The sequence below is a fragment of the Phasianus colchicus genome, chromosome 10 (genome assembly GCF_987193195.1).
Source record: "Phasianus colchicus chromosome 10, bPhaCol1.hap1.1, whole genome shotgun sequence".
Classification (NCBI taxonomy): Eukaryota; Metazoa; Chordata; class Aves; order Galliformes; family Phasianidae; genus Phasianus; species Phasianus colchicus.
In genome coordinates, this window is record NC_143445.1 from 13,401,289 (window position 1) to 13,414,533 (window position 13,245).

Genomic DNA, 13,245 nt, shown 5'->3' on the forward strand with positions numbered 1-13,245 from the left:
GAATGAGGCATTTACCTCACTGCAACCACCAGCTGTCATCACGTTTCAGAGATGAGACTTATTCTCCTGGTGTGTAAAAACACCAATGGTATTTCTAATACTCTATTTCATAGTGTTCATGAATCCAGACTGTGGTTAAGAACACCTTCACATCCACTAGGATAAGAGTTTCTTGGTTCAGCAAAGGCTACAGAAACCACTCCATTTTATCTGCAAGATTTCCCACGCTAGATATTTAGTGTTAGGAATATTCAGCACATAATTACACATCTTCACACGGAAAGGCTCCAAGTTAAATAAATTAGGTGGCTCACACGAATGATACTCATCACATTCAGCTTCCCCAATCAACTTCAAAAAAAAGACCTCCAGATGCGTAGTTATAAAAATAATGCTAAGTAACCCCAAGGACTTAAATGCAAAAGTATTATCTGATTATTTCAAAATAAATACCAAATTCTGCACCAAAATGAAATGAAATCATATGCCATTCCTCCTTATGTGGATGCCTTACTGTGGCCACTTAATAACCTAACTCACTGTATCAATTATCAGGATATCAATAACAAGCTATTTTTAACAAGAAAGAAATCAACAGGTAGAAAAGAGAGCACTTGATCCTCAGACAGTAAAATAGGAGTTTTACTTAAAAACAACACTATTTCTCAAGCTGACTTTAATTAAAGGCTGCTAGTATCCACTTAATTAAAGCACCAGACATCATTATACTTGGCTGGCTGAAGCAAATAAAATGGAAACACTACATTTCAGAACACAGAAAATCAAAGACAGGCTTTTTCAGACTCTTTGAAGGAAGGTCACTGACATTTGGTTTCTGATATTGTTACTAATTTAAAATTACTGCAGCTATTTCACTTACAGAAATAACACCAATGTGATAATGTCAATTTTGTAACACTGTTCACACTGAGCAGTCACTGCCCTAATTCAAGTCATTTTAAACCAGTTTGTTACATTTAAGAAGCAGGTCAAGTTTGTAAGATTGCTGAACTAAAATCTGTTGGAGGAATTAAAGAAAAGTATAATGTGATGGAAAAAAAAGTTCTCAGATGTGGGAATATCACTTATTTTTCAGTATCCAAACTGAAATTCAGAAAGAACCTGACACTTAATTCCTTCCTGTTCAAATAAATAGATGAAATATTCAGTATTCCTGGAAGAGAATACTGATGTCTTCCATTATAGACTTGAAGATACATTCCTGTGCATAAAGTAATGACTATTTTTTGCTTGAAAGAACAGTATTTGATTGCCAAATTCAGAACAACACTAAAAAAAGATGCACGAATTTGACAGCAAATTCTGACTGCAGCTATCACAAACATTCTTACCTACCATGGACAGAAGGGTCCTGGAGATACAGCAGCAACCAGGAAGAATAAAAGCAAAAAAAAAAAAAAGTAGAATGAAAGTAATTTCATTTGTGTTCATTGGAGGTTTTGTTTTACTTTTTTTCTACTGTTAAAAAAAAAGAAACTAGAAGTAGCTTGCTAGAAGAAGCACCTACATGAAAAATAAATTCATAGTTGAGTTTGGAAGCTTCTGTCAGTGTGCAGCTGTGGATATTTAAGTTGAAGACACATCACAACTCCTATAAAAGTCACACCTGAAAATCAGCAACAAGGTGATGACAAGTGCAGTATTCAGGGTAAGCCCAACCTGCAGCACAGCTTCATCCAGGCTGTTCCCAAATCTCCATGGCAAGAGGACAGGCAGGAACTGACTCAAGGGCTTCCCAGCCAATGCAGCCATCTCTCATGCAGCACCTTTTCCAGGCAGCCCCCTACTCCCTGCAGAACTGACCCTCTCCCAGGGGGCACAAAGCAGTAGCCACACTGTATAAAGGTATAGCCAGGATCACAACAGCCAGGAGCAGCCTGCCACGAGCAAGTAATTCTCCAACTCATTTCCATGGAAAGAAACAAGCAATCACACAGTTAACCACTAAACGTGAAATTAACATTAATGCTCTCAAAAAGCGCAACACCTATTTGTGCAAGCTGAGATCAGCTGAACGGGACAGAAGCAAAGACCCCATGGCTACAACAGAACTTCTGACAGATCAGAAAACAGGCCATGCAGCCCTCCAGCAGGCACATGGTAGCCCCCAGTTGAAGAATGCTACTGCCAAGTGCTAAGTTACAGAGACAAGCTGGCTCCGGATACGGACTTTAGAATAAAGCGTGTCTTGGAGGTTACAATACCAAAGGCCATTTCTGTGCCACTGACTCGTACCTCATTCAATTAATAACTAACATCAAGATGTCCTAGGTGAAAGTAAGAAGCATAACCACTGTATTAAGCTTCCAATACAAAACTTCAACAATGTCATTCAGCAAGACATCACACAGAGGTGCACAGATCCTCATGGAGCTGCTTAGCATCAACTGAGTACTGAAATGCATAGAGCTCCTGCAAGCAAGCCCTTTCTGGAGGCATCCTATGGGAACAGACCTATTTGCACAACCACCTTTCGCATATGGGAGATGTTCCATAAGATGACCAACTTCTGAAAACCCACCTGAAGATGAAACAAATGCTCCAGGAGAAAGCGCTTCACGTGCAGCAATGCTTTGCCCCTCCTCATGTTTCCACCACAACACAAATTCAAAGAAGATACAGCTCCATGAAGATGTACACCTGTGAGATACCCTACATACGCTGCAAACTGTGTAACTGCAAAGTAACAGCTAGAACCCATATTGTCTACAATGTTAACAACACAGTTTAGATACAAGTTACTTTGTTAAAAGGGGAGGACTTGAAACTTGGAAGAAGTTTTTACTCTGAGCTGTCACACATGTAGTGACGACCAATCAGGAAGAAACCTGAAGAAACTGCAAAGTCAGGGTTCTACAAGTTGTGTTTACAATCTGCTTGTTTATTTCACTCTGTTTGTTTTCTAAGAGACGCACAGGAAATTCAAAGCTTCACACAAGGATTTCAGCAATATTTACACTAACAGTTTCAGAGAAAAAGCACCAAAAGCACTCTGAAGTTGGGAATGTGTGAGGTTTTCACTATGCAACTAAAGAGAAAAAGTTGGTGCAGCCACCTGCAACGTTAGAGGCTTCCTTCCATTCACTTTAACTCTGCTTGTGACACACACAGTTCTCAGCATTTTTAGGGATCCTTCAGCAGGGAGATGTGCCCGATTTCTAATTAAGAGTAAAACCACCCCAGCTCACTCGTCTGGCACTTACACGTGGACTCACAACTAAAGCACATTCCCTATAAATTGTTCAAATCCACAGAAACAGGCGTGGAAAACCCGGCAGCACAGCCCAGCCCAGCAGAGACACATCGCACCGCCCGGCGCTTCCAGGCCGGGCAAAAACTCACGCAAAGTGACAGAAACCGGCCGATCGGAACGGCACGTGCGTGAGCGCGGCGGCACGAGGGCTCCGACAACGCAGCAAACCGCCCCCGTCACCGACACCGCAGGCGGGCGGCGGCACGCGAGATCCCGGCTTACCGATCAGCGCCTGGAAGAGGTTGCTCTGGAAGATGCCGATGACCCGCTCGATGGAGTTCCGCAGCTGCCGGTCCTCCGCCTGGCTCAGCTTGGAGCGGTACTCCTGCAGGAGGCGCAGGGCGCGCTGGGTATCTGCGGGCGGACACGAGAGCGGCTGAGCGCGGCACAGGTGGGTGACCGCGACCACCACCCCCGCACTCGGGACCGCCCCGCGCGGCGCGCCCGTTCTTTGTCCGCGGCCGGGACCGCGCCCGGCCCGGCGGCGCGCGGCGCTCACCTTGCTTCCTGACGGGCATGGCGGCTCCGCCCGGCAAACTTTCGGCCCGACCCGGCGCGGGGCGGCGGCGGCGGCGCGCACCCCCTGCCGGCCGGGCGCGGGGGGACCGCCCCGCCTGACCCACCGCCCCGCCGAGCGGCCGAGCGACCCTCCCGGCGGCTCCGCTCGGGGCTCCCGCCGCGGGCGGCGGGACGGCTGAGGGACGCGGCGGAGCCGGGCGCGGGGCGGCTGTTACGGGCCGGGCGGGGCTGGGCGCGCGCCGCCGCCGCCTCCCGCTCTCGCCGCTCGGAAATTCCAAACTTTCCAGCCAAAATGGCGGCCTGGAGGCTGGGGGGAGCGCGCCCCCCCCTCCCACGTGACCGGGCCCGGCGGCTGCCCAATCAGCGCTCGGAGCGGCCCGGGGCCGGTACCTAGGCGGCGGGGCGGGGGGCGGAGGGGAGGAGGCAAGGTGAGCGCTCGGCGCCCGCCTTAAAGGGGCGGTGCGCGGCCGCCCGGCCCGGCCCGGCCCTCCTCGGCCCCGCCGCCGCCGCCGCTTTGTCCCGCCGGCGCCCGAGGCGGCTCCCTCGTGGCCCGCGGGGACCGCTCCGCCCCGGCGGTAGCGGCGCGGCTCCTCCGTCGCGGCCGCTCCGCCGCTCTCGGGACAGGCGCGCCGCCACAGGTGCGCGGCTCCCGGCGCCGAGCGCCGCCCCTCAGCGGCACCGCACGTGCGCGCCGCGTGCGGCAGCGGCGTGCTGAGCTCGGCCCGGCTCCGCGGCGGCCGAGCGCTGCGCCGTGTGAGAGCGGAGCGGGCGGGCGGCGCCGGGCGGAGGGTCTCTGCGGGCCGTTCTGTGCGCCGCCAGCGGGGCAAAGGCGGCTAACGTGGGGGCTCGGGGCCGTTACTTACTTCTCGCTAAAGCACTCGAAAGCCCGCGTGCACGGCCCGCGTCCGGGAGGCAGAGCTGGAAGCGGAGCCCAGCCCGACCCAGCGCAGCCCTCTGCTCCGCTCCAGCCCCGGGTTGGTGTGCGATCCGTACCGGGAGCTCCTCCCGCAGCTTTCTGCCGCGAAGCGGTCCGCGTAGCTCCGTGAAGAAAGCAGAACGCGGTGATAAAGTCAGTGTTACTGACGTTACATCCCCATTTCCAACATTACCTATTTTCGTAGCCTCGGGGATTTGGCACTCGCTGGTACCGGTCCACATAACTTCAAATGAAACCACGTTAAGTAAGGAGGGACACTGGCTTCCATCATTGGCCTCATCCGTTTGCACTGCTTACAACAATGCTGCACGTACTGTAAAAGGGCCCCCGCTCCCCTTGATGCCAGAGGAGTACGTGTACACAAGGAGAGGAAGAGCAGCCCAGATTTAGCCAGCAGAAAGGAGACATCCATACAATGAGGTCGGTTTGTTGACTGTTAAAAAAATTTATTACAAAGAGAAATAAAAACTTGCAATTAAACAAACTTTTTAAAGAAACATTTTTTTCTTCATCAGGACTTGAAGGCTTTTTAAATGTTAAGTTATAATCTCATAAAGTAAGGTCATTGTGGTGGGGATAGTGGAATAATCCTATAAAACACCCTGAGATGGCATTTCTCACTTGTTACTCATGCTCCAGGGGAAAAAAAAGAAAAAAAAAGAAAAAAAAGAAAAAAGAAAAGATCAAAGAAGGGTCAGGATGAGGGATCAGTGAGTCAGGAAGCAATTAGGTGGGCCCCAGTGCACTTCCAAGTGGGGCTGGTCCCAGCACTGCTGTTTCAGTTCCAGGGGATATTCTTTGATTCCAAATGGTTGAACCAGAGTGCATGGTATGAAACTTTAGAACATGGTTTGGAAATTCCAGCACGGATAGAAGATATCCTATGAACACAAACAGCATTTTCACCAATACACTGCAGTAGGGGTCTGTTGTAGAACTGTCCTTAATTGCATACCTTCTTGCTTGGGCTCCAGCCCTAAGGAAATTGTCCATTCACACAGGGCAGCAGGAAGCAGGGCAATAACCAAAGGTTCGTTTATGCCACTGCTCAAGGAACATCATTTAAAACAAACTATTATAGGCAGCATACAGAAAGGCTTGTGCTGCAATTGTGACTGATGTGATGAGCACACAAGTCAGCATTATGCTGAGCTCAGCAAGTCCTGGCTCTGGTCCAGAATGACCCTCAGCATAGGAACTCCAGAACAATTACACTAAGAAGCTGCCTGCCTCCATTGTAGCCCTCCTGGCCACAGATATGACCCAGAGTGTGGCAGTCCCTGTCCCTGCCACTAAAGCCTTTCTTTTGCTACTGCTGCCAGCAGCATGTGTGGGACCCTGAGACAGTCCCCTGGTGACATTTACTCACATCAACTTGGACAATCATACAGAAGGTTAGTATTAATTCTTGCAATACGCCACTTCAGCAAAATAATAAAATTGCTGCTCGTTGAAGAGGAATGAGAGGAAAGAGCTTTTCGTATCAGGACTGCTAATAAAAGAAAACAGAAGAACAGTAACATTGATCCTTTCAGTCTTATGCTTGTCATCTGCATAGTGCCTGAAGCCTAAAAGCAGCTGCCATACAGCACACAGTTCCGAGCTGTGGCAGCAATACACCTCAGCAGACCTCCTGCAGCTGCAGAGATTTCACTTCACTTCCCCTGCAAAGTCAGCACAACATTTCACAGCTAACAGGGGAAGCAATGAAACTAATGAAGCCTAATTTCCTCTGGCTGTTAAGAAATAAAGCCTGAGTGAAGTTAGCTCATTCATTATTCTGATCTGGATTTTCTGATGCCTGGTAAGATTGGATCATGGGCTGCAGCCTTACCTTCCTGCTTTTCAGGGCAGCGTTTTTTGAATTGTGATTCATAATTCCATGGGCTAAAAAGATACGGACAACTTCTGGATGAGTTCTGCTTAAAGAAAAGCATGGCATAGTAGTATGCGTCTTTCTGCAAAACTTTCTGAATACATCCAGTTTCCATGAGGCTACTAAAAATTCAAGTTGTTCTTTTCATTGCAGTGTGCCATTAGTGGCTGTCGTATACACTCAGTTATCAGCCAAGTACCAGCTCACTTTTATCATCTTCTCTATGGTGGGTAATGCAATTCACTCCCTATCACTCACAGAAGGATATAGAGAATTACAGGAATCAATACACTGTGCTCCAAGTGCTCTTTGACCTGAAATTATTCCAGTTGTTAAAATCAAAGTTTTAATAAAAAAACACAATTTCATCTTATTTAATTAAGTCTACTCAGTAGAATTCTTATGAGGTCATCTTACACAGCTTTGATTCTTTGATTTTAACCAGGGAATGCAGAGAAGAATGCAGAGCACAGAGAATCATTTCTCAGTAATACAAACTTCGTGCTCTTAAGTTGTTACCTCTATGTCCAAAGTTTGTCCTCATAAGTGAAATGCCTCTCAGTTTAAACTGAACACATCTGAACACAAGGATCTAGCAACATGTTCCTATGGTTTAAGGGCCCAGCTGAGCCAGAACAGCGCACAAGCACGTTCCTGATTACAAGGAGAACGAGAGAAAACTTTTGCTTTGCGTTGTGTTTTTTGGTCTGGGGAGATTGTTTCCTCTCCAATCTTAAGTTTCCTGTCTGTGTATAGTTTGCATTCTCCAAAGTTATCTGAGTTATTTCTGAATCAGGAATTTGGTGCCTTGTATGTAATGTTATCTGTCCCTTCTCTTGCTCTTGTAATAAAGCATTCCTAGTAATGTTGGGACAACTCCCCATCCTACAAAAGATGGAGTTTTGTTATTCCATCATCCTCAAGAACTAGAAAACTATATGGAATGGAGAAATGTCTGACTTTACTTTTCAGATTTAAAAATAAAGTGTGTTTATTCTTGCCTACCATATAGAATAGTGTAACTGAAATTTCTATGAACATGTAAAGTTCTGTTCCTAGCTGCTAACGCCCAAATGCTTTCTGGACAGCTACAAAATATGAAAAACAGAAGCCTATGACACAATACTATTATAACCCTTAACAATTACTGCCAATACAACACACATCAACCCAGATCATCTTCCTCCACACTTTCTGTAACCAGGTCTGTGTTATATAATATCAGCTTAACAGCTTCTTAGTTGATTTCCTGATGTAAAGATAAACATCATTATATAACCTGCCTATTTTAACTTTGAGTCAAATGAAGCAGAGGGTGCTGTGTTGTGTGGAATGAGTCTGTGTGAAAATCCAACCTAAGAAGTAAAACTGCCAATAGAAACTTACACCCTGCTCAGGAGGGTTTTGCAGCAGTTGCTTTGGGTTTTGACTGATCACATGTAATAAGTGTGGTTAGAATGCTAGTTGGATTTTTTCTACGACCAGATGTTAGGCAATTAAAGTAAAATCTAGTCAGTTTAACTCTTACATTATGTAAGTGTTTGCCATCCCTCAGTCTGTAAGCCCTGTTTGCTCCGTGCTGATTTTTATCTCTGCAGGAGCTGCCCCAGAGTCAGGCACTGCCCTGCATTGGGTCGGACATCTGTGCCTGAGCCATGCAGTCCATCAGCACACAGCACATTGACATCACTGCATATCACATCCAGATACCTTTGTTTCCTCAGCATGAACAATGCAGCACTTGTAGCAGAGAGCACAGGGCTGTGCACCACGGTCAGATCCACAAACCTCTGCTGCAGCTATGTTGTCTATCACGTGCACCTGAAGGAACCCTTTAAATTTCAGGATTACAGAGACGCAAAGGATTAGGTGAGTCAAAAAACAGGAAGTTTGATGATAATGATTTCTTTTTGATGGAATCAAAGTCATACATGTCAGAAGTTGCCTTCGTTAGCAGCTAAGTATCACCTTACAGATTAGGTGTTCTTGCAAGGCATTAGGACATCACAGTTCTCACCAAGTACAGTTGCTGGCCTGGCCTCCCCACACTACTCCCCTAGCAGTTCTGCCTTCTGCTACTTACAGGCTGTGCTGAGGACACACAGATCACCAGATCCCTACCTCCTCTCCCTGCTGCTCAGTGCTGTAGAAGGGTTGTTCAGAGTTGCTGGAGACAGCAGCTTCACTGGCCCCCAGGGCTACCTCTGTGGTGAGCAGGTAACTGGATTATCAGGCACACCTTCCTTTTCATGGGCTTCTCCCTACTTGTCTGCGGAGAAACTTTGAGAGAATAAAGGTGACTGTGTGCAATAGCTATGTGAAGGAAAAAAGCAGCACTAAAAAGGAATGCAAAAAGAGAATTCAATAGATGTTTTATCTTGTTTGGAATTCTATGAATAATTTACATCACGAGAGGGAGAGGCCACAAATGAGTGAAGCTGAGAGGTGACTCCTGTGGTGTCACAGCTCTGAGTGAGCAGAGAAAATCTGTAAAGCTGTGCCTGGCTGAGCAGGCCCTGCTAATGAGAGGAGCAGCTCTGTGGGGGTCACAGACATTGCCCACAGGAATGAATGAGTCCCCTTGTGCCTTTGGGTGAAGCACGTGTTCGGAGGTGCTGAGCTCACACTAACTCTGCAATGCCCACATGCTCTTCTGTTTTACTTTGAGGCATATTTAGTTGCAGGAAGTCCTTGTAAACCTGTGGTGTTTTCAGGACAGAACGTTGCTTGGAGCCATCATGTATTTTTTGTAATGCCTTTGAATCCCAGTGGTATTGTTTCTACTCTTATGGACATAAGAGAGACTGTCAGAATCAAAAGGAACCTGTTATTGATTCACACATGGACTCCAGTTTGTCCTTTCAATAAATTCCATGTGACAGACAGCTCATTTAAGCCTTACAGCTTGCATGTCCCTTTTCTTACTCAAATTCCCTGAAGTACTGTTGCAAGCTGAGTTCAATAGGAATTTAAACAATTTCTGATACATTCCTACTAGCCTCCTATCAGGCTCTTCGGATTACTTCCAAACACATCAACCTAAGCTGTTACCAGCAGCTTGCATGGAAACCCAGCCTCTGCAGCCAGGCCCAAGGATCCAGCTGCGTGCTCCAAAAAGGTGCATGAAGCTGGCTGCAAACATCAGACAACAAGCACTGTAACACCCTTCGCTACTGATAATCCAGTGCTTCTTCTCATCCCATCTGTTTGCCCTTTGCCCCCCAAAACAATACTCTTGAAAATAATATATTTTTTCTTATTTTAAGATTTTTTTTGCATGTGACAGGAAAATCTTCCACTGACTGTGGACGATCTTTTTAAGAAAGCAAAAAGTGACGTCAAAGGCCATACCGCATTCCTTCCCAGATGTTTGCTATTGCAACATGGAGTAACTAGTTTGTCCGATACCAAGACTGACTCATAAGGGCAAGAAAAGTTGGAAGACAGGTGTATGCTTGCAGTTCTCATCCTATTTCCATAATTTAAACATCTGATGGAAGAAAATATCATTCTTGTGATGCACAGGATCTCAAGGATGACAGCCTTCCTCAGCCAGAGCAACATCTCTCCCAAAGCTGCACGGAGTTTCTGTTTGATGAAGGACTGCTGTGAGCACCCAGACCTTTGCACCGAGTGGGCACAGACTTGAGAGAAGAGCTCAGTCTGTATTGCTGCCCTGGATTGAAGGACTCCTCATTACTTTCCTAACCAGAAATAGCTCAGTTTTCTCCAGGCATAATGCAGGTGTAGAACATGCCTCACATTTCAGAATCTCACTAAGGATTTGCTCAATTATTAATTGAAAGCTCATTTGATTGTAACTATCACATGCTGGAGGAAACATCCAGTTTCATCACTAACAGTTCATTCAGACTCCAGAGACACTGTCCTAAAAACAAACAGTAGTCCAGAGAAAGAAAACTGCATCATTATTTATAGCATTGCATTACAATTCAGATGAGATTAACCAACTCTGTTTCTAATCTCTTTACAATATAATATGATGAAGCATGCTTGCCGTGTTAATTACTGCTGGCTGAAGCTATTTATGCAGGATACATCTTTGGCATAGTCCCAGTGAATTCCTGATGCATCTTTGCCTCTGCAGATACAGTAAGGTAAGATGGAGTAAAAATGTAACTAAAAATGCTAATCTCGTAGTTAGTCCTTGCAGTGAGCCTCATGCTCATATTTATACCAGAAACATCTCATATCTTTGAGGAATTAGCAAACAAAGTGTGCCAATTTCTGTCTGTGGCTAAAATTAGGTGCTATTGACTCACTATATCTGTTTTCCAGAGGCTCACAGGACTACAGGCATCCAAGGGAAGCTGTGTGAGGACAACACAGCCCCCTCAGACCTCACTTGATGCATTATGTGCACTTTATCTCAGTTTGTGAGGAAACATCGGGTTCTGCTGCCCTGCTCTGTGCTGCAGCACTGCACTCCCTGCACCAGAATGCAATGTGCTGCTGGCCCCAGTCCTACTGGTGATGTGGTCAGAGAGTCTGCTTTTCAATTTCTATGGACCTTCAGAAAGGTCTCTATCCATGCCATGAGCGTTGGTAAGTAAACGATGTGGTCTACCCCAATGAGTTCAAATTAACATTCCCACATACTACAAACACTTGCTGCTTTTTATAGTTTTGCAGTTGGTTATTTCAGTACACTGCTTGGATGGGCAGAAAGTATTTTTGAAAACGTGGAAAACTTATAAACCTCCTCCAAGCACCCTGCAGATCTTACCAGCCCCACTCCTGGACCGGCTGGGTTACGTGGCTGATGCTCACAAAGGAAAGCTGTCCGCCAGCCCCAGGCAGCCCCTGTCCAGCCCTCACAGTAGTGGCACTGGTAAAACCCAGGGAACAGCTCCAGAAGCACCACAGAATGAAATCAGCCTCACACCCCAACAAGTTCTGCAGTGCTGGATATTTAAAGCAATACAGGTGTTCACTGCACAGATCCCAGTGAATTCCTGGGAGCAGTGCTGTGCAGGCAGCACAAGGAAAGCTTTCCTCAGGCAGTCCTACCACACTCCTTAACACCGCCTGGGAAGGGCACAAGCATTTCCCATAGGGTATCTCAGATAGAATTGCTGATAAGAAATGTCTAAGCTACTATGCCTACTATGTCTACATCTGCTTTTCAGGAAAAGGGTGAGATGGACTTATTCCACATCAGAACAAACACTTGAAGCCATACAAACCTGAACTGGGAATGGTCTAAACCAGCAGTAGTTTTGCGTGCCCCTCTGTGGCTTTTCAGGTCAGGCACACTTACAGTGGCACAGGGGAAGACCTGCCTCCCCCAGCAATGTCTTTGGCAGAGGAGTGAAGTAACACATTTTTACCCAGTGGGGGAGGTGGCTAGACTATTTGTCCTAATGAACATTTCTGGCAGTTTTACCGAGTTAAATTACAGCACAACATTCCCTACAGCCTCACGTTGCTTCTTCAAAAGCTCTCACATGTGGCATACGAAGAAACAGCCTCTGCTGCTTTCTCTGACTGTATTAAGGCACAGGATAATCACCGGGTCAGGGAACACTTACAAGGCACAGTGATACTTTGAATGCAAGCAGCAACTAACCAGCTCCAAAGCAGAGCAGTGCACCTAGGCACCCCTTGTTGGGTGTGGGACTGTTCTGCTTGTCACCTAACACTGACAGCACTGGGGTACAGCTGCAAAAACAGCTCAGCTTCTGCTAGGCTCATTACAACATTCTTTTAAGCACAACCCGGGGTCACTGCTTTTAATTTGGTATGTAACACATCTCCTGCATTGGCCCTTCACAGAAAATAAGATAGCTGGTTTTTGCTGTGCTTTTATTGGCAAAAAGAACTGTCAAAGTTCACGCACCACCTACAATGTGCTGAGGAAACAAGATGACAGCCTTGCCTCATGCCCAGCTGGGACCAGAGCCCATGCAGCTGAGGGGCTGATGGCATGGATAAGTGTATGTCCCTCTTTCTTGAGTCCCAAGACTGGCTTAATCCACAGGATGAGCTGTAAAGATACAAGTGTGCTCAAAGAATGCCTGCATCCCCTTGAAGGCCACACAACAGCTACCATCAGCCCTCTGCAAACATCTAGGTACAATTTGCCTCAAAATAAGAAATGCCAGTGCATCCATAAAACTAAGAACAGGAAAAAAGGCATGCATATGCAAATAGTTATGTAGAATTGCCTAAAGTTCGCATGGAAAATAGAAATCTCACAGATTTTCTGCATGACTCAGGGGGCATCCAACCAGTGAGCGTGACTCACAGGCTGCGTAGGCATATACAGGTATGTGGGTAGGCTTCTGGAAACCATATGGTTTCCTGCAGGAGCTGAATCTCAGTACAAGTGGTGGTAGAGAAAAGAAATGTGATGTTTTCTCTTCGTAATGCAATGGAAAGCACAGCAACGGCAGCAGAACAGCAAGGTCCCAGGCTACAACAAACAAAAATTTGTTCAAACACCATAGCCATGGGTATAGAAATAAAGGAAAGATACAGCTCACCCACAGAAAGCCTCCAGGAGACAGGAATCTCCATTGAGATGCCTCAACCTCCACCACCAGCCCTTAAATGAGATCTGGGAAGGGGTGGATCCTGGCTCCAGCCCTTCTGGTCCCTCAGGTACATTGCATGCAC

General features: G+C 46.6%; 1 protein-coding gene across 14 annotated transcripts in view; it reads right to left on the reverse strand.

The window, feature by feature from the left end:
* The window catches only part of DLG1 (discs large MAGUK scaffold protein 1), a 134,293-nt gene extending 130,424 nt beyond the window's left edge, over nucleotides 1–3,869 (reverse strand). For all 14 annotated transcript variants that reach the window (XM_031596266.2, XM_090147359.1, XM_090147362.1 and 11 more), the window contains exons 1-2: nucleotides 3,774–3,869; nucleotides 3,497–3,628 (exon numbers count right to left, since the gene is read on the reverse strand). In XM_031596266.2, the coding sequence (XP_031452126.1) occupies nucleotides 3,497–3,628; nucleotides 3,774–3,792 (151 nt within the window). In that variant the 5' untranslated portion in view covers nucleotides 3,793–3,869. The remainder of the gene's footprint in view (nucleotides 1–3,496; nucleotides 3,629–3,773) is intronic.
* Between the last annotated feature and the right edge of the window lie 9,376 nt (nucleotides 3,870–13,245).